This window comes from Lutjanus erythropterus, chromosome 11 (assembly GCF_056507025.1).
Source record: "Lutjanus erythropterus isolate fLutEry1 chromosome 11, fLutEry1.hap2, whole genome shotgun sequence".
NCBI lineage: Eukaryota > Metazoa > Chordata > Actinopteri > Lutjaniformes > Lutjanidae > Lutjanus > Lutjanus erythropterus.
In genome coordinates, this window is record NC_139327.1 from 25,825,391 (window position 1) to 25,845,695 (window position 20,305).

At 38.6% G+C, this 20,305-nt stretch overlaps 2 protein-coding genes across 2 annotated transcripts; both read right to left on the reverse strand.

Moving 5' to 3' along the window:
* Positions 1-1,847: 1,847 nt before the first annotated feature.
* On the reverse strand, positions 1,848-11,124 carry alg5 (ALG5 dolichyl-phosphate beta-glucosyltransferase). Its single transcript, XM_084729813.1, has 10 exons — positions 10,825-11,124; positions 9,300-9,468; positions 8,786-8,832; positions 7,504-7,572; positions 7,286-7,378; positions 7,064-7,177; positions 6,913-6,972; positions 6,665-6,816; positions 4,158-4,243; positions 1,848-2,455 (listed from the first exon to the last, which is right to left on the reverse strand). The coding sequence occupies exons 1-10, from the start codon at positions 10,885-10,887 to the stop codon at positions 2,340-2,342; spliced, it is 969 nt and encodes a 322-aa protein (XP_084585939.1). The 5' UTR covers positions 10,888-11,124; the 3' UTR covers positions 1,848-2,339.
* A 1,384-nt stretch (positions 11,125-12,508) lies between these two features.
* Positions 12,509-20,124, reverse strand: LOC146319229 (solute carrier family 22 member 4-like). Its single transcript, XM_084729814.1, has 10 exons — positions 19,622-20,124; positions 18,217-18,320; positions 17,971-18,125; positions 17,095-17,266; positions 15,528-15,654; positions 15,113-15,213; positions 14,685-14,899; positions 14,369-14,551; positions 13,344-13,479; positions 12,509-12,949 (listed from the first exon to the last, which is right to left on the reverse strand). Exons 1-10 carry the CDS (start codon positions 20,027-20,029, stop codon positions 12,871-12,873), a joined length of 1,680 nt encoding a protein of 559 aa, XP_084585940.1. The 5' UTR covers positions 20,030-20,124; the 3' UTR covers positions 12,509-12,870.
* Between the last annotated feature and the right edge of the window lie 181 nt (positions 20,125-20,305).

A 20,305-nucleotide genomic window follows, 5' to 3' on the forward strand; every position in this document is an offset into this window, starting at 1 on the left:
TTTTTTTTTTTTTTTTTTTTACATTTTTATGAGGCTTATTTTATATTATATATATTTTCTAGTATTTTAAATAATCATAATTGCATTTTATTTTATGTATGCACTAAGCATGAAACACTCTCTTAATGTGTCTGCATGTATGCTATGGTTATTCTGTGTTTGACACGGTGCAAATATTTAAAAAGATGTCTGATATCTTTCTTAGACCTTTTTTCTTGTGTGTTATTCTTTCTCATAAAGTGAAAAAGACAAAAAAAAAAAAAGTGTTTGAAAAAAAAAAAAAGGACTGCTAAATCAAATTATAAGGGACATACCTGAGCGGGTCCCCGGTATATTTTTTGTCTTGTGAGGGGTCCTTGGCTGAAAAAGAAACTGAGAGCCTCATTTCATTTCAACGACAACGATGTTAGCGGGGTGAGGCTTTGTGCGTGAACGGACAGGAAGCTGACTGACAGAAGATGACAATACAACCTTGAATCAAAGGTTTCAAATGTTATCAGAACATTAAAAACAGCGTAGAAACTCATGGGATTAAGTTTGATCCTGATGCAAAGTCCAAGAGCTGCATGAGAAATCACTGGCTCAGTCCTGCTTCTTAACAAACATTTAACATCGCAAGCAACACCTTTAAGATTTTCTCCAGCTTGCAGATACAAAATGTAGATCATACAGTTCACCAGTTTGAGCTCGTCTCTGTTGACTTCCTGTCACATTATGATTGCTTTCAAAATGGACATATTAGTAATAAATAGTCATCAAAGATGTGTGCTCTAGAGATGTTGTTCCCTCTGACTGCTGGTAGCCAGAGGGAGAAGTTCTCAGCTCAAGGTGGAAAACCAGACAATTGTGCTTTTGTTGTTGTTGTTGCTCCTTGACTCTTAAACAGGCCTCTCATAAAGTCCTAAAGAAACCATCGTCATCAATTTTTCTTGATTTATTTACTTTATTATTTAATTCTTGCACTTCACCTCAGTGTTTTTCTATACTTTCTTCTCCATCTTCATTAATTCTCTTTTCTTCCTCTTGTGAAGCACTTTGTAACTTCTCTTAAAAAGTGCAATGTCAAGTTTGTTTGTTTTTATAAGAGCTGCAACAAATTAGTCGATTAATCTATTAGTTGTCAACTGTTGAATTAATCAGCAACTACTTTGTTAATCAATTATTTGTTTTGAGTAAACAAAAATATGTAAATTCTCTGATTCCAGCTTCTCAAATGTGAATATTTCCAGGTTTATTTACTCCTGTATAACAATAAACGGAGGACTGTGGAAAAAAACAAGACATCTGAGAACGTCATCTTAGGCTCTGGGAAACAATGCTCAACATTTCTCACAATTTTCTGACATTTTATGGACCAAATAACTAATCAGTTAATCCATTCTCAAGTTTTTATGCTGTTAGTTGCAGGACTGCACGATTATTTTAACAATAAAAAAATTATAAAGAAACAAAAATTCTAATAAATTATAGACCTGTCTTTTTAACTTTAATTTGGGCTAACTCTGCCATGTTTTATTGTATTATGATCAGTTTTTGGTGGTTTTGTTTGTCTGTTTGCCTATTTATTACAAATAATGTTTACCTGTTGTTATTGCTTTTTATTATTTTTAATCTACTTCCTTTTGGTAAGCAGTTTAGGCTGCATCCTTGACAAAATGACTGTTGGAAAATCTTACATCTTGCAAAGTCTAACAAACTAACAACTAACATTTGAGAACCTGAAATCATCAAATGTTGACGATCAATTATTATCAAAATAGTTATCCGATTGAGTGTCTGTCAATCTATGAATCAGCTAATTGTTGCAGCTGTTGTTAGTAAGTTAATAATGATTATCAAATCATAAATCATTGACATTTTCTTTTATTTTGACTCAAGTCATTCAGCCCAACATTCCCACAGCCATGTTCCCTCAAAAATACACTCCCTCCCTTATTAAATCTCATATATTAACATTCGTTCTACCTGTCAGAATCATGATGAACAGATTCTCAGATCCTTCACGTTTCACTACATCACTCATTTACAGCTGATTGGCCACAAAATAAACATGAAGTAACTCAGTACACGGATCAGTCATACAGACGTTCTGTAAGCCGTGGCGACAGAAATGTGCGCGTAACGGTGGCCATCACAAGCCAAAATTTTTTAAAAAAAGAAAGGCAGGACCATGAAGAACTCGCAACTGTGTCACCACTTCACATCCAATCACGTGTGGAGAGGAAGAGGATGTGATATACAGCACTGAATGATGGACACAGTAGTTAATCCCACCTCATCCAAAGGTCTGACGGCCCTATCATAGGCTGTCTCTATGATACCAGGGCTCGTCTGATTGGCTAGTCAGTCTTACGGGGTGACTGCAGCTTCCAGGCTCCGGTGATGTAACGCAGGCGAATGAAAATCAGGTCCCGTCCCATCTGCAGCCAACTCCAAAACGGGACCAGCTTGGACCCTGGCAGAGCAAACACAAAGACACTTAAAGGGACAGTTCACCCCAAATCAAAAATAAATATTTTTCCTCTTACCTGTACTGCCTTTTTTTTAATCCACGTAGATAATTTTGGTGCGAGTTGCAGAGTTTGGGAGATATTGGCTGTAGAGATGTCTGACTTCTCGCCAATATAATAGAGCCCCCCCCCAAAAAGTATTTGGAAAACTCAAAAGCAGCGTCTCCTTCCAAAAACCATGACTGAGTCACTCAAGATAAGCCCCAGTCCTTGTTGTGAGCAGAAATACTTTCTTTTCATGATAGAATCTACCAGAACTGTGTTTTTTCTGCAGGACAATATCTGTACTAGAGAGAAAGTAGTTCCTACATGAAAATACTTTCAACAAGGTCTGTGGATTGTCTTGAGCAACTGGGTCATGACTTCTGGAAAGAGATGTTGTCGTTACATTTTTCAAAAGAAAAATTTTTTGGTGCTTTGAGCTGAGTGCCATTTAGTCCCATTATATTTGAGAGAACTAAGCATTTTTTCAGTCTAATCAGATTTGGCTGTACAATTTGAATATTTGACAGTTTGGTCTTTTTTCCTTCTTTCAGTTCAGTGTGTCTCGCTAAATTCCTCTATGAGCCTACATGAGTGTGTTTTAGCTAGGTTTATTTTGACCAAACCAGAATTAGTGATTATTGGAACAGTGGAAAGATGAACCAAGATGTTTTTGGTGAGTCTTATTTTCTATCTGTCATTTGAATAAAACAGCACTTTCTGGTTAAACAAAACATATCTTAGTTTTTAAAATAAGGTCTCTCACTGTCGCGATCCTTTTCATGTTATCAGACCCTTAGCCTGTCAGCCTGTCACACTACTGCACAGCTCTCTGTACAATGACGCAACTACAAAAGCAAGAAGTGAAACTTGTTTACCAGGAATTTCACATTCTCTCACCAGTTAACCATGCTGTCATGAGGGTTACACCAGCTAATATAAAAATACATTAATGCTTCACGTTATATATATATATAAAATTCCTCACTTAAGTCTTATTCCTGTACATTTTTATAAGCTTCTATCTGTTTTATCCTGTTACTGTAATACACAGTGACTGCTCGTCTAGATGAGTCTCAGATGACTGAGAGGTCTGCAATTTTTGATTGAAATCTTCGATTTTCAGGGGGCAGCCCTATTTTTTTCCATCAAAAGCTGAGTGCCGTCTAGCTCCATTATATTCGAGAGAAGGCAGACATCTCTACAGCAGATATCTCCAAAACACGGCAACTTGCACCAAAACAATCTAGATGTATTTTTGATTTTAGGGTGAACTGTCCTTTAATTCTTTAGTGATACTTTTATAGGACAAATAGTGGAATTGACATTTACTGCTGATTCATGAAATTATTCTAGCAGAAAAGTAAGTAAGAAGAAGCTGAGCATATAGGTGAAAAGATGCTTCGTAAATTGAGAAAAAAAAAGAGAAAATCACAGACAAATGAATCAATCAAGCAAACGACAACAAAATTGGAATAGAATACAAAAACCTACAATATGCAATTATTTATGTTAAAAATATGTCAATCACTAGGTGAAATAAAAAAAAAAATCAAAATCAGCCAATCGCAGACTTGCAAACACATCCATCTGAGATATTTATAGAAGTGCCGTTAAGTGGCACAGTGGGAGGACACACGTCCACATATTCCATGAAAAACCAACCTTCTATTTCAGTCCAGTTGACCGCCACCTCTGCTATGGGGATTTTAAAACACTGGGCGATATACAGGAGCTCCACATCAAAAGCCCTGTGAGAGGAGAGATAAAAGTATGCGACAGATGTTCAACAGGTGCATTAAAATTCATGTTTTATTGGTGTTTAAAAGTGGTGCCAGTGGTCTAGTCACTGGTGCTGGTATGAATCATCAGTATCGTTTTGGTACTGAGATAAAAATGTTCACAGTCCATAAAGTTTTGAAAACTATTAAGCACTGGAAACTAGCCTCAAATGTTTCATCAGATTTGTAGTTATTATTATTTGCTCACTATTTTAAATCGGTGGCTCCTTAATTAAAGGACCAGTGTGCAGGAATTAAAGTCATCTAGTGGTGAGCTTCCAGATAACAAACAACTCACCTCACCCTCACCTTCCAAGCTTCTAACAGTAACTAAGGTGGCCACCAAACTCACAAAAAACACGAAAGGTCCTAACTAAAGCCAGTGGTTGGTTTGTCTCTTGTGGGCTACTGTAGAAACATGGAGGTGCAACATGGCAGAGCTGTGTTCTCTGCAGTTGACTCATTCTAAAGTAAACATAAATTAAAACATACTTAGGAATATTATAATCCATTTCTGCCCCAAAAAACAAACTCTTACACACTGGACTTTTAAATCAAAATGTTGCCAAATGTTTAGGTGATGTCTTACCAAAACATTTATATAGCATATTTTATTGCAAGACTGTATTTTATTTAGACAAAGTTCTGGTTCAGCTGCTTGTGTTTGTGCTGCGTTTAGAAAACATTTGACATTTGAGAAGTTTGGTTTCTTTTGTGACATAAAAAATAGGTTTGCAGAAAAATACATTTATACTTCTCTATGAAAGTATCAAATTAAATCCTGTTTTTGATATTCAACCTGGAGTATTGTACTAATATTGTAAAAGTTAAAAACACCCTCTCTAGTCACAACAACCTTTATCAAACAATATTAAAGCCCCTACACACACTTTTTAACTTATGTTGCCTGATTAGATCTCTTCTCACGGCTGTGAGGATTCCTTCAGTCTCCTCCTGTTTTCTTGCATCTGTCCAGGCAGGACAATTTACACTGTTGCTATTCTTATTGGTCCATGGAGTTGGCTGACATCTATCTTCAACTTGGGGCATGTTCAGCCCCGACATAAGATGACTCACCAGATGTAGACTGTGAGTATAAGCCTGCCATTGGATGCTTGTTTCATGCGGCATCACAGGTTCTGCTATCTGAGTTTTCAAAGTCCTCGAGAAATAACAATAACCTCAGAGATAGCAACCTACATGCTGAAAATGGTAAATTAGCACCTGGATTGCTAACAGTACAAACATAAACAAGCAAGCAGCTGTTACATTTTCTTTTGCACTGATTTAGACATTTTAATGCCACGGCTTGCCTCCCAACGAGAAAATGTGCCACCAAAACAAAACATTTCTCTAGTTCTGAGCGCTTTGAGGCCTGGCAAAGACGATTTAAACTGAAACGCTTGTGAGGTGAAGACCCTGGTGTGTCTGCAATCGCACCACACTGTCTTTTTAATATGCCAGTGCTTATATACACATTACATTTTAAATAACACGTCAAACAGACCCACCCAATGAATGAAAATGTACCTCAAAGCCTGTTGCACACTGCTTTGAGTTAAGATGTTGTTCAATCCAGAAACCACAGAAAAATGGTGCACACCATTTTCAGATTGAAAATGCCCCAGACTAACGGTCTAATCAACCATATTTATTGAAAATATCTGTGTGGGATTTCTGGTTACACTTTTAGAATAGTGTTTTTTGGACCCAACTGTCAGATGGTTTTTAGACCAACACTTTGTTAACAGTATGATAGCTTAATAAATCATACAGACAAATGCTTCAGCGACTGCAAAATAAGTTAATAAACACTTTTGTTTTCAAAGACCCAGCATGAACAGGTTTGAGGGCCTTCCACACCAGGAACAATGACTATCGTAAACAACTGTTACTATAAAAAATTTGGGCTGCGACTAAAGATTATTTTCATAATTGATTAACCTGTCTTATGTTTCCCAAAGCCCAAGGTGACGTCCTCAAATGTCTTGCTTTGCTCACAGCCCAAAGATATTCAGCTTACTGTCACAGAGAAGTACAGAAACCACAAAAATACTCACATTTAAGAAGCTGGAATCAGAGAGTTTTGACTTTTTTTTTCATAAAAAAATGTCCCCAGTCTGATTAATCAACTAATCATTGCATGTCTATAAAAAATATAGTTCCAAAATAGTTCTAACTCAAGCCGATGGAGGAACCCACACCACAACTATAAAGCTGCAGTCTGGACTCCACCATCCGTTTTAGTTAGAATGATTTCAGAACAAGATATTTTTTATAGTTATAGTCCTTGATGTGAACGGCCCTTTATGCTTTTAACAAAAAGACACTGCATCGCAGCATTGCACTCAGTAATAAAGTGTCCATGGTGGAATCGGTGCAAGTCCTTACCATCGCTCTACGTGGAGAGAAGAGAAGGTCTTGAGAGCAGCCTCGCGTGTGAAAAGCTTGAAGCCGCACTGCGTGTCCTTGATCCCTCTCACACAGAAGAACCACACCAGGAAGTGGAAGCCATACATGAGGAATGTACGAAACACAGATCGCTGTAGCAGAGACACGACTGTGGTTATTTTAATGATCAGACAGGCATAATCTACAATAATCTGGTCTCCAAGGAGACAAAAAGGACAAACAGCTACCTGAGCTACCGACTCTTTCTCCAGGTGAGCTCTGGAACCGCAGGAGATCCCCATGTTCTCCTAAATGTACAGATGGGCATTTTTAGGACACACTGCTTTCTATTAATACGGAAATGTGAGACAGAACAATAAAAACTGAACACCACCACACCGGTTTTGGGTTGAGGTCATTAAGCCCAGCCTCCACTTTTTCAATGTCAGAAAACTTTGTGGCTCCGTCAGCATCTGCCATGAGAATGACTTTCCCTCTGGAGCTCATTGTTCCCTTTGAGTGGGACAGAAAAAAAAACATGTAAAATCAGCACAAAATCAACTCCATATTGTTGTTTGTGCTGCATTCAGACACACTGTAGTTAAACATCTACAGTCTCACCATCCGCACAGCTCCTCCTTTCCCCCTATTCTTCACCAGCGTCAGGACCCGCACTTTATCTGCACCGTGGCTCCTGGTGTACCGCAAAGCAACCTGGTAGGACATCACAACAAATCTCTGTTGGTATAACTTGGAAATGTTTAGCTAAGGAAAAAAGAGCAGGGGAAAAAATAGACATCTTGGTAACATATTCCCAAAAAAAGGTTTAAAATGATCACCTCTGTGGTTTTGTCTTTGCTGCCATCATCAACCACAATGACCTCATAGGTGAAAGACGGGTTCTGTTTCTGCAGTGGGGAAAAAACATGAGGAACTTGTTTCACAACAGGCACTTTTAAAGTTGAATGCTGCCACCTACTGGAAGCCATAAGAAATGCAGGAACATGAGACTGGCCCTGTTCAGACCTGGTATTATAAAGCTGTGAGTACAGATGCGGACCCACTCGGGACACAGGTGAGATCTGATTGCTCAGACCACATGTGGAGGTGAAAGACCTACTCATCTGACGTCCTGTACCTCGGAGGGTGAGAGGCACTTTTCAGGGCAGCCTCCAAAATTTTATACTTTTGCTATTTTTGAATCAGAAACCATGAATGCTCCTTATTCCTCATGTTCTTAAACTGCTTTTACATTACTTATTTATTCAAAAGTTTATGTGCTTGATTTTATGCTTCTGCTGTGATAAATCTGTGATTATGTTTGATGCATTTCAGGATTTACTGCTTAAAAGCTATGTTTTGTGCCAAACTGCCTTGTCAAACTGTAATGCAAATTATATATGGGCTCTTTTACCTTCAGCAGATGTTTGTGTGAACACATTAGTAACCCCAGACTACCTTTAGAAAAAAACAAAACAAAACACTATTTTGAGTGTTGTTAAGTGAGGAGAAACTTCAGAACACTGTCCATGACAAATTCTTGATAATGTGGGTCTTCTAGTAAATTTGGCAAATAGTATAGAGTTATTTCTTTATTTATGGAAAAAACACTGTGATCATTTATCACAACAGGCACCAACAGGCCATTCTGCAAACATGTACAGTATATTTGCTTTCAGAGAGGGAAGTGAAACAGCTACAGTGAATTCTTAATAAGCTGTACCTTCTTGTAAATTTGGCATTAAATGCAACACATTAAGTTGTTTCATTCCTTGTAAAACAGTTCAAGTATAAAATCCCACCACAGCACTGTCCCTGTCTGGCTGCTGACAGCACAGGTAAAACATGAGGCTCCTGTACACTGAAAGAGGAGTAAATGTTGCAACTGTTCAATTGACAAAACAGCCCTCGTGTATATTTGCACATAAAGTTGGGATGTGATCATAAGTGATCACTGGAGACACATCTGGAGATGCACTTCAATGCAAGATGTGAAGTCACATACTCTGAGCTGTCCACTTGTAATTGGATTACGCAGGACACATGTTAATACCAGGTCTGCCACAGAAGTTATGATTAAGGTCGAATTTAATGCTGCCTTTACGAGGCTGAGACACTTACCTGTCTGTTTTCCAGGTACTCCATAGCTTCATCCAACATCACAGGCACTGTAATGACACACGGTCACACATATTAGGAACTGTAACCTACTGTAGATATTATAGATTTACTAATGCACTTTTCATTAGTTTCTACTTTTACTTTGATTTAATTTTTGTTTTCAATTCAGTTTAGATTCTTTAGTTTACAGAGAGGGTTTGCTTGTTTCAGTTCAGTTTATAGTGTTTAAAAATGTTTTGTTTATTTTAGTTTTTATTAGCATCAGTGGTAGTTTTTCAGTCTATATATATATATATATTTTTTTTTTTTTTATTATAATATGGGGGGTATATGTGTGGGGAAAAATTAAAGACATTCAGAATTGGTATTACAACACAAACGTAACACTTTGTGAAAACAATCAATCAATTTGCACCAGTGCCCCCTCAAGCTTTTTGGTGTTGGCAAAACTGACAAGTACTAAAACTAAATACATTTCCTGTATATATATATTTTTTATTTGAGTTTAGCTCACTCCTGAACTCCTCGTTGTAGGCTGGGATCACCACAGAGAGCTCTCTGGAGTGTGGATCATGCAGGCTGGGGAACAGCTCCTTCTCTCCTGTAGCAGTGAGGAAGTATTTCTCCTTCTCATGGCATGTCAGGTTCACCATCCCGGCAGTGACGTGTGCAATTACGAGCACCTGAAAAGAGAGAAATATGAGAATCATGAGAATCATGAGAATCATGAGAATAACACTCTTGTTACTTTTGCTGTCAGGTACAGTCGTATTTGATATTTGAGAACATGTACTGCTTATACAATGAGTTATACCTACAATTACAAAATTTGCATGCCAGAACATCCACTTAAGTCTGTAATGTAGCTGAGGCAAAGCAGTGTTTGTTGGTACTATGACTTGTTAACTTTTAGTGTTTTTATTTTGTTTCAGTTTATGCCTTACATCTTCTTTTTGTTCCCTGCTATTACGGGTGTCACAACGCTCCAAATCCATGATAAGGCTTTTAAATTTCAAGATCATTATTCAATTTAAGTTTTTTTTTCTTTTCTGCACTGATGGCCATGCCATTATTAGAATCTCGAGTTCTCACCTGCAAAAAGCCATGAACCCCCTTTAGGAAAGGTGGCTGGTTTGTTGTAGGAAGTCTCTATATGACTTACATAAGCAAATAAAACCATCAGTGTGAAGAACAGCTATTTCTGTTAAATTGTTTTTAATGCCTGCCACTGATGGTATAATACTGGAAGAATCTCTGATCCTGCCTTTGAGTTTAACTTGATTTTGATATTGTTAGACTTGAAATTACGACACCCCTACATGTTTGTAATTTTTTGGTGCTTTGAGCAAGACAAGCCAAGTGTCATTTAATCCTATTATACTGGAGAGAAGGCAGACATCTTTGTGGCCTTTATTTCAAAACTCTGAAACTCACACTAAAAAAAATAGATGGATAAACAGCACCACAGGCCAGGGGGAAACGTGTATTTAGGATTTGGGGGTGAACTGTCCATTTAACAACAAAATGTTAGTGTTTTGAAACAAACACAGAAAGAAAAAGAGGAAGCCTAAAATCAGGTGAAGGTACAGGATGAATGAGAGTGTAAAAAGCCCACGACTAGCCTAACCATGATGCACTTCTCAATGACTTCTGACAGAGAAAAAGTACACAAAGGAAGAAATCCACCCTGTCACTGATACTGTCAATCAATGGGTGCACAAAGGGGGGGAATGCAGTTGGACAACTCTTACAGCTTCACATTACAAATACTGAACACTTGCTAGAACAAACTGCAACAAATGTCTGCCAGCACTATATCACCTAAATCTTTTAACTACTTGTCTATTTGTTTATTTACGCATACATAACATTTAATAAAGATACAGTATATATAATAATTTCAAGGGAATATGAGGGAGATTTGCCTAAAAACCCTTGAGGGGCTTTTTCCCAGAGGCTAGGCAGCATCTTGAGGGAAATAATTACAGTGAAACACAATTTGTAGAAACCAGTAAATTTAAAACTAGTCTAATACTTACCACAATGAAAGCTAGAGCTGCCAGTGCGGCCAAACCTTGAACTATTTCACAGAGGAAATCCATTTCCCATAAGTGTCCCTGCAGCCACAGACAGACAGACCACCAGTCAAAGGAGCTAGCTAAAAAGCTAGCTTACTTTATCCCCGCTTTTCCTCGTGTCTTCGGAAACGTTACTCTGACTTCCCGGGATATTACAAGAAAATCAAGCTTCCGAGATTGTTTAGGAGGTAGTAGGTCTGAATATGAGCCCTTTCCATTAACTTCCAATCACAACTGAACACAACGCCGACGCGGAAGTGGCAGGTTGTTCTCGACACATCATCAGTTAGAGGGAAGAGAGCACCGAGCGGCGCTACGGCAGCCTGCAGCGCCCACACCGCCACCTAGCGGACAGGAGTGGAAACAACCGCAACAACTCAATCATCAGGGGCCAGTATTTCAAAACTTTTAATCTAGACCAGAATTTACAAGATTTTGTCACAGACCAGATAAAAGTGACCCTGCAGGTTTTGTCCTACTTTTTCAAACAATTTTTTAGACAGGATCATTCTGATCCATAATAATAATAATAATAATAATAATAATAATAATAATAATAATAATAATAATAATAAGAAATAAATAAAATAAATCAGGATTACAGAACATCTAGGTTCATCTGTTGGTCAAAATAACATTTCATCAACACAAACGTGAAAATGTTAGGAGATGCATTATTATCATTATTAATTAAATGCCTTGCTGAATAAAACATAATAAATTTAGTTAGTTAGTTAGTTTTGTTTTTTAGTTTGCCAGACTGAATTGAATAATTGAATGAACGGATGATACACGGACCAGGAAAGTACAGGCATCCAAAAGACTACTTAATTACCGTAATTTGAGTATGTGTAATTAGTTACTTTCACCCCTGGTTTTTGCATGATCCGTTTTACTTTAATATACAAGAAATTCAGGAAAGAAGGATTAAATACATCCCACGAGTCCCACATGCCTCTACATCCACCAGAAGACATACACAAGTGCAAAACATCTGGACAGACAAACTTTGTTACAGAGAAATATTCCCAAACAAACAAGATAAAGTCATGTTTACAGTACAGAAGCATAAAAAGTGGAGTATGATAGTGTTCTCAGTCAGATCTTCTCTGAAGCACCATTATTCAGCTTTAGGAGATCTTCAAGATAAACTGGTCCTCAACCCAGCAATTATAGCTGGACCTCTATAACAGCAACACATCCACACTCATTATGCTTATTTAATATCTTGTCTTTGTACTACACTCAATTGAATATAGGTTTAAAAGATTTTGCAAATCACTGCATTCTGTTTTTATTTACATTTTACACAATGTCCCAACTTTTTTGGAATAGAGGTTGTAGCATGTTGCTCTTTATTCCAATTTTTGATAAATATTGTGGCCTAAACAACGCCATCTGCTGGAGTGTTTATGTGTCCACACCCTCTCAAGGCCACTGACGGATTCCTATTGGAGGGAAGACCAACACAAATGGAACTTTTGTTCCATTTGATCTGTGTTATGTGTTTTAATGTCTTAGATGTCCACGCTGGACAATAAAGGCATTTTAATTGTTTTAAAAAAGATAGTGCATTGGTGTGTTTTGTGATTTTGTACTATTTCAGTACACTAACAAAATTAGTGGGACCACTAAAGAAAATTGCAGAGAAAAGAACATTTAATATCCAGGAAGTCACATTATGGACATTACCACTGACTGACCCTTTAACAAACTGGACACATTTTCATGCACTGAAACTACATGAGCCATATACAAGGTTTTGACCTGGTCTTGTTTAGGAAAATCCTGCATAGTATGGTCAAGTCAAGTCAAATTTATTCAGTATATTTTTAAGTAGGTTACAAAGGGACTTACAATATACGATATAGCACACAAAAATAAATAAAACAGAACATCAACATCTTAATAAACAAATAGGTACAGTCTGTGACCATCACTGTCACTTCATGACTATAAAAAAAAGAACAAAATAAAAAATACAAACAAAACAACAATCATAAAAAACTATAGCTTGGATTCTTTAGTCTTATAATCAGCAGTGTTCTCCCCATTTTCAGCTTCCTTTTCTTGTTTTCCTCGTCTCCTGTTTGAACATTGAGAAGACGTTTAACAACAGTGTAGTTTTTTTTATTATACAGTACACACATCTTGGCATATAGCACATGTAAAAGCAACATATTAATAAATGATTTTCTGTTGCACTTGCAGCACTTTAGTGAAACAGTTTAGACAGGACCTAAAAATAAAAAAGGTAAATAGTAACTAATTCCTTTTTACGTCTGCCCTCTGTTAAAGTTAAACTAGCTGCGTCATCATTAAAACTATTTGTGCTGAAATATTAATTTGAATCTCATTAATTTCTCCAAGTGCAGTGGTATAAAGAGCTCCATTAACTTATCTTAACTTCTATCATCAGATCATATAGTGGTGACTTGTTAGTTCAGTAAACATACAGTGTCTCCAGTGTGTTAACTCACCCACATATCTTCTGCATTTGTGATATGGTCTCTGGCAAAGCCCTCTTGTATGTTTCTGGCAGCAGGAGACATAAAATGGCACCAACAATGGCTAAACTTCCCATAAATATGTACGGGAGTGCCTTGTAATATCGTCCTGCCAAAAAAGAAGAAAAAATACTAAGCAAAGGGAAGAAGAAACCATGAATTACAAAATCAAAATTAAATTGTTGATTGTTAAATTAAAATTAAAACTGTTCTGTGTGCATTTTTCCTTCATATGTGTGAATGTGCCTGTTCTATTTTCCATCAGCATGATGGATAAGCACTGCAGTGTGTGTGTGCGTGTGTGCGTGCAGTGGACGAGCAAAAGAGAGAAATGAAAAAATAGAGTGCAAGTGGCTCCTCTCAGAGCGGAAGGATTTAAGTTTAGCAGTTAAGTTGTCTAGTGGCAGCAAGTGTACATTTTGCCCAGCAAAGCACTGCAGAAAAAGTCCAAGACGTTCCTTGTTTTGCTTCCCAGCTGCTGGATAAAGTGAGGGGCGTGTCTGTGGGATCACAAACCAGAGCAGACTGAACTGATCTCTGGTTCTGGAGCAAACTCTGCTCCACCGAGGTTAGAGAATGTGGATAAAATATGTATTCAGTGTGTTTATACTGAGAACCAGTTTCTCGTTCATGCATGCACTGTAAAAAAAAAATTGAATAAATAAATGCTGCAGGGTGCATTTACGCCCCTTAGATGTAGCTGAGATGCACAGAACTGGTGCAGACAGCTGCATGGATTCTGTTTCTGACAAGTAAGAAATATGTCTGGCTCCCTTGCAGTCAAGAGAGAGAGTAACAGTCTAAAACCTTCGGATATTCAATTTACTGTCACGTGCCAAAGCAAAACACCTAATTGACACATTTGAGAAGCTGGACCAAGACGATATTTGGCATTTTCACTTGAAAATCACCTGAAATAAATTGCTTCAGCTACATGAAATAATTATAACAGCTATAATTTGTGTCAGAGACCAAAATATGAAATTAAATCAACTTACCCAGATAAATGATGAAGGGGGAGACAATGGTTCCAATGCGAGCAGCCATAGAACAACAGCCCATCGCTGTATTTCTGATAACGGTGGGGAAGATCTCTGATGTGACGGCGTACACCACACAAAATGAAGACGTGATGCCAAACTTCCCCAACATCTCAAGGAACACAGCCACACCTGGCAAACCTAAGGAAGTGAAAAATAACTTAAATTATTATAAGAATTACAAAAATTTGGGTGAGAAAATAAACCCAGCATGTTAACTGTACTTGTCTTTCTGCTGACTACCGCATAAAGATTTAAAGCATTTGATTATTACCTATTGGGATGAGGTGAACGCAGAGGATCATAACGCCTCCGAGGAAGAGTGTAGAAGATTGGCAGAAGTGTCTGGAGCAGTGCTGGAGCAGCAACAAGGCGATTATGTAAGCTGGAACTTCTGTCACAGCAGACAGGAAGCAGTTTATGTAAGGGTCACCGTGCAGGTTTGAGGTGTTGAGGATTAAAGCATAGTAGCTAATGGTGATGATGACCCTGCAGAGACATTCAGAACAACAGATTTAATGTAGCATAGGAATGGAAAATGTCAAAGACTAGACCAAAAACAAAAAATGTTGGGTTCAACTGTAATAAATACCTTTTACACCTATTTATTGACTTTTTGATGAAGTTTGACCATAAGTGATTTTATCATCTGTTAGTTTTGATGCTTAAAGCATTTGTTTAACGAGAAAGTCGCAGACTTACCACAAAAGTGCACACACTAATGTAAGAGAGAACATGTTGCAGCTGCTCAGGACAACTGAAATGTTGTATTTTGTTTCTTTCATTGCCAGTGCATCTTCAATCTGGGAAAAAGAAGAAGACACACTTTCAACAATTAAACCTGAAATTAGTCCTGAATCAGTGTGAATGAAACACAAGCCCTTAATTATACTGTGTGCACCAAGCTCTCTGCACCGAGCACCAAAACACCACAGAGAACGTGAATCTCAAAGGTCAGAGCGCTGATCGTGCTGGTTGTCACATCGGCTGATTGTTTAATATGTCACCTAACAAAACAGACTAATATGCAACACTGAGTCCGGACATAACAAGAACATCTCCATTTGTAGCTGATGATTATCACATACTAAAAGCAAAGACAAGCTGATGAACTTACCTCAGCTTGTGTAAAAATGTCCTGTGGAGGCTCTACATTATTCTCCTTGGCAGCGTCTCTCAGTATGGCCTCAGCCTCCTGCACTCTTCCCTGATAGAGCAGCCAGCGAGGAGACTCTGGGACTATCCTGGAGAGTTGAAACACAGCAAGGGGTACAACATTATCAGATGATACACAAAGAGACACAAGACAAAACCAAAGCAGTCTGTGGTCTGTAATCATAACCCTAAAGGGCCTGTTCAGTCCATGCTTACCTCTAAGGGGCTCTAATGTTAAATCAATATAGGGGAAGCTATCATGTTGGCTTTGTGCATCATCTAATTTTATATAACAAACCACATCATCTGTTCAAGTAAGTCTTTGAATGTTTGCTTCATTCTGGTGCCGCAGTGGGTTCATTACAGAAAGCAGAAAACACCCACCCACTGGGAAACTGCAGTCGTAGTAGTACCATGGACAGAACCCACTAAGATGAGTTTTACGCTGAAGAAAATTCTAGTTCTACAAAAGAGGAGGGTTCTATGAAAGAACAGAACAGCACTAAATACAAGTGTAAACAACCACCAAGATGCAATGTTAATCTGATCACTGAAACCACTTGCTGAGGTGGCATTTAACGACAAAGAGTGTAAATGCATCAATGCATCCTGATGAGTCCCCAACCAGCACGTAACAGGAAAATATGTCACCAATGCAGGACTTGGTGGTCCTTTTGCATCTTGTCCTGCACTCTTTTGCAAGTCACAGATGACTTTGTTCTGCCAGTATTAGTTCTTGAGAAATTGGTCATAGTCATGAGCTTGGGGTTGTGACTAGAGGAATGAGATTGGGGACACGAGCAGCTAAAATGAGTTTCCTTTGCAGAGTGGCTGGGCTTAGCCTTACAGATAGGGTGAGGAGTTCAGACATCTGATAGGAGCTTGGAGTAGGTCTATTGCTCCTTCAGTCAAACAGAGACAGTTGAGGTAGTTCAGGCATCTGATAAGGATGCCTCCGTTTCGAGGTTTTCGGGGCACTGGGAGGAGGCTCTGGGGTGGACCCAGAAACCGCTGGAGGGATTACATATCTCATCTGGCTTGGGAGAGCCTGGGATCCCCCAGCAAGAGCTGGAAAGTGTTGCTGGAAAGGGGGACATCTGGAATACCCTGCTTAGCCTACTGCTACCATGATCTGACCCCGGATAAGCCAAAGAAAATGGATGGATGGATGGACAGACACATGGGAAAGTTTTCTTAGTTAGCCCATGTGAGAGATGATACCTGTGTGTGGGTTTCTTTGACCTTCTAGTGACATAATCTCAACACAAGTGGAGCACAAGCTGGACACCCTGAAGACGCATGATGGACACAGGTGTGAACAGCGATGTGTCTCAATTGTCCGCTTGGGTTTGGAATGCTGAAATGCATTTTTTAAAACAGGACTTTACCGTATATTGTTCTGTATTGGCGGTAATATTTCCAACCAAATGTGACAAGCATGAGAAAGAAAGAGAAATTGCACATAAACCAAGCAATGAGGATATTGCTGTGTGTGAGCAAACTGAAACGGAATAAGTGAATATTCTTACCACCACAGAGGGACGTAGATGAGGCCAGACACAGCCATGGGAATCAGCAGCAGCCACCATTCACGGAGGAAGTAAGCCACAGCGGGCATCGCCATGTACCCCAAAGCAGAGCTCATAAAAACCCCAAGGGAGCCGAAGACCACTCGTGCTTTTGGGCTTAGAGTTTCCGTACCTGTAGGTGTCATGAAGATGAAGAATTAATACACTCCGGAGTCCGGATAATATTGTGCATCCCAGATTTTAATAAAAAGTAGTAAGTGCATTTCTATCACTATATTGACAGGTATGATTTCAGTGAATAATTTCCAGTAAGAACCATGATGTCTTCACTTAGACTATTTTTACAGAGGAGTACTGAGGATTGATAGAGATCTTCAGTTGTTATTGCAGAATAGTATTGCAAATTATGGACAAAAATATGTTTCCTGCCATCGCAGTGATGTTGACCCTTGACCTCCAAAATCTAATCAGTTCATCCTTGAAGTCCAAGGGGACATTTGTGCCAGATGCAATGAAATTCTCTCCAGGTGTTTGTGAAAATGGAGCTGACATGAGATCAGTGACCCTGAATTTTGACCTTCGACCACAAACATCTAATCAGTTCCTGCTCAAGTCTAACTGGACGTGTGTCCCAAGTTTGATGAAATTCTGTCAAAGCATTCTTGAGATATCGCATTCATGAGAATGGGACGTGTGGACATATGAACAATTTGAAGACATGATGCCTATGAACTGCACAGAAGCAAAAAAATGTTGATGTCAGCCGGTAGTATGAGATGGGAAGGACACTGAGCGTGCCACAGTCAAAGACACGCACTAATCTGAGCCATAGACACTGAACATGTGCATGATTGAAATCTTTAATGGAAAACACACCCAGCACAAATGCAATGGTGTAGTTGGAGAATCCCCCTGCACCCGCAAAGAAGAAAATGAGGGTGAAGACCTCCCAGTTCGGGGAGAAAATCTGCGCCGTGATTGCCACAGTCTGAAGAGCCATCATGAGGAAGAGTGCTGGCCTCCTTCCATACCTGTGTAAGAAATACAGTTTGTAGTTTCATTTTCTTCATCCCCAACAGCAAAATTGGACTGTTTACACACAATGTTGTGTACAGGACTTACCTGTCAGACATCTGGCCCGAGAGAAATGCTCCCACTAACACACCAATGTAATGGATGGAGGTGGTCAGTGGAGGTTTGTATGCATTCTCACATACCAAGTCCCACTGCAATAAAAAATCAAGACACGTCATCAGTCTTTTATGTCCACAGATAGTAAGCCTTCGAGAAGTAGCAGCAGCAGCATTCACACTCGAATCAGTCTTCTTAGTTGTTGTAGCGATGTTATGTGTAGCTTTGTGTGAGTAATACTGGCTACAACAATAGTAGTCAAACATTTAATACTTTCTGCTAGTAGTAGCAGCAACATAATTATCAGCAGTCGAAGTAATGATATAGTCATAGAAAATTTCCACTCATGAGGTCTCAAACAGTGGTGGGCAAGGTATTGAAATTTAGTAATTAGTTACAGTTACTAGTTATGTCTCTCAGAGGGTAATTGATTTACTTTAGCAATTACTGCATAAAAAAAAATAATTTAACTTGGGTGAGTAACTTTTATGTTGCTTTAAATGTCTGTACATTAGCTTTAGTTGTCAGATCGCACGTTGTTACGCTTTACATCCTCACTGAGAGCTGGGGCACAAATTTAACACTGGCCACCAGTCAAATGAAAAACGCGGCAGGTAGATTTGCTTTGCTCATCAGCCAAAAAAACCCAGAGGTAATTCTTTGACCATTCGTCTGTCCAGCACTGACACAGTGCTGTGAAAATAGTGTTAGGACTTGCTAATAGTGATGATCAATTTTGCAATAAATGACCTCTTTGCCTCTTTATGTGGGCATTTATCTTAGCAGACCCATATTTAAGCTACTACATGCCTAAAATGTGATATTATGGAATGTATTTTTTAATTTTAAAATGAGAAATTACTTACAATTGAATTAAATACCTTTTCCATGCCAGTATTTTGTATTTGTATTTTGATACATTTGATGGGTAAATGTTTGTAATTTCAAACTTCCTGATGCATTTCCGCTCCTCTCTTACCTGAACTCGCATCCACTGTCATAAGTAGCTGATATGACTCAAGGCTTCACAGCTTCTAGGCTTTTATCAACATGTTGACTGACATCTTATCTCCGGAGCTGCAATAAACTGCCTTTTTTTTTTATCCTAATGTCACTGTGACATTCATAACATAACAGTTAAACACTAAAACCCCTGTGTCAGTAAAACGTTTGAACTGTGGCAGATAAAGGATGGACACTGGATGATCTTGTTTTAGTATTTAAAGGCCCTGCTTTTGACATCACATATTTTGAGAAGTTGTTCTTTTGAACTTCTTTGTTCCTTAGTCCCATTTTTTGTGGAAGACTTGAAAAACATTTTGAAGGGAAGTTAATTTATATGACTAGACAACTGGACTTGATAGAACCTTCACAGACATTATGATTTATCGCTCACCTCTGTGACAATGGTTGACTGGTAGATTTCCTTGCTGTATTTCCACCCGTCCTGACAACTCTCCAAAGGAATTTCGCTCACGTTCACGTCCACATTTGGGATGATTTTATTTTGAGAGTAGTTCCTGACAGTTTCCAGGTTGAGCCTTGAGCATGAGCTGCGCTTCTGAACTCCATCGACTGTTTCCAGAGGGATCGTCACATTTCTCCACGCTTCACTGATGTTGTAGTTTTCAGGTATGTAGCACTCATGAGGTGGGGTATCAGCTACAAATACTATATAGATGCCAATAAATCCATTTGGGAGGATGCTGACGGCCAGCGCTAAGAAAATCCTTCGCTGAAAGGGTCCCCAAGATCCAAGAAAAGATGTGATGCTGTCGTAGTCTCTGATTTTTAAGTTGCCCATTATGTTTCCAAAATCCTCAGTGGTAAGATGGACAAAAAGGCAGACACGTTGTTAATACTGATGAGCACAAGTCTCAAAGCTCTCTGAGCCATGAAGTTGAGGCTCACCTTTTATAAGCCAGCTTCACCTGATGTGGGTGGACACACAGTCACATCCAGTGCTATGAAAAAAAAACTACAGCTGAGAAGTATAACATCACTCTGGCATATGCACAATATGTTGTGCTACATAATGCTTTAAAATGTATGCTTTTTAGATTTATATACTTTGTATAGG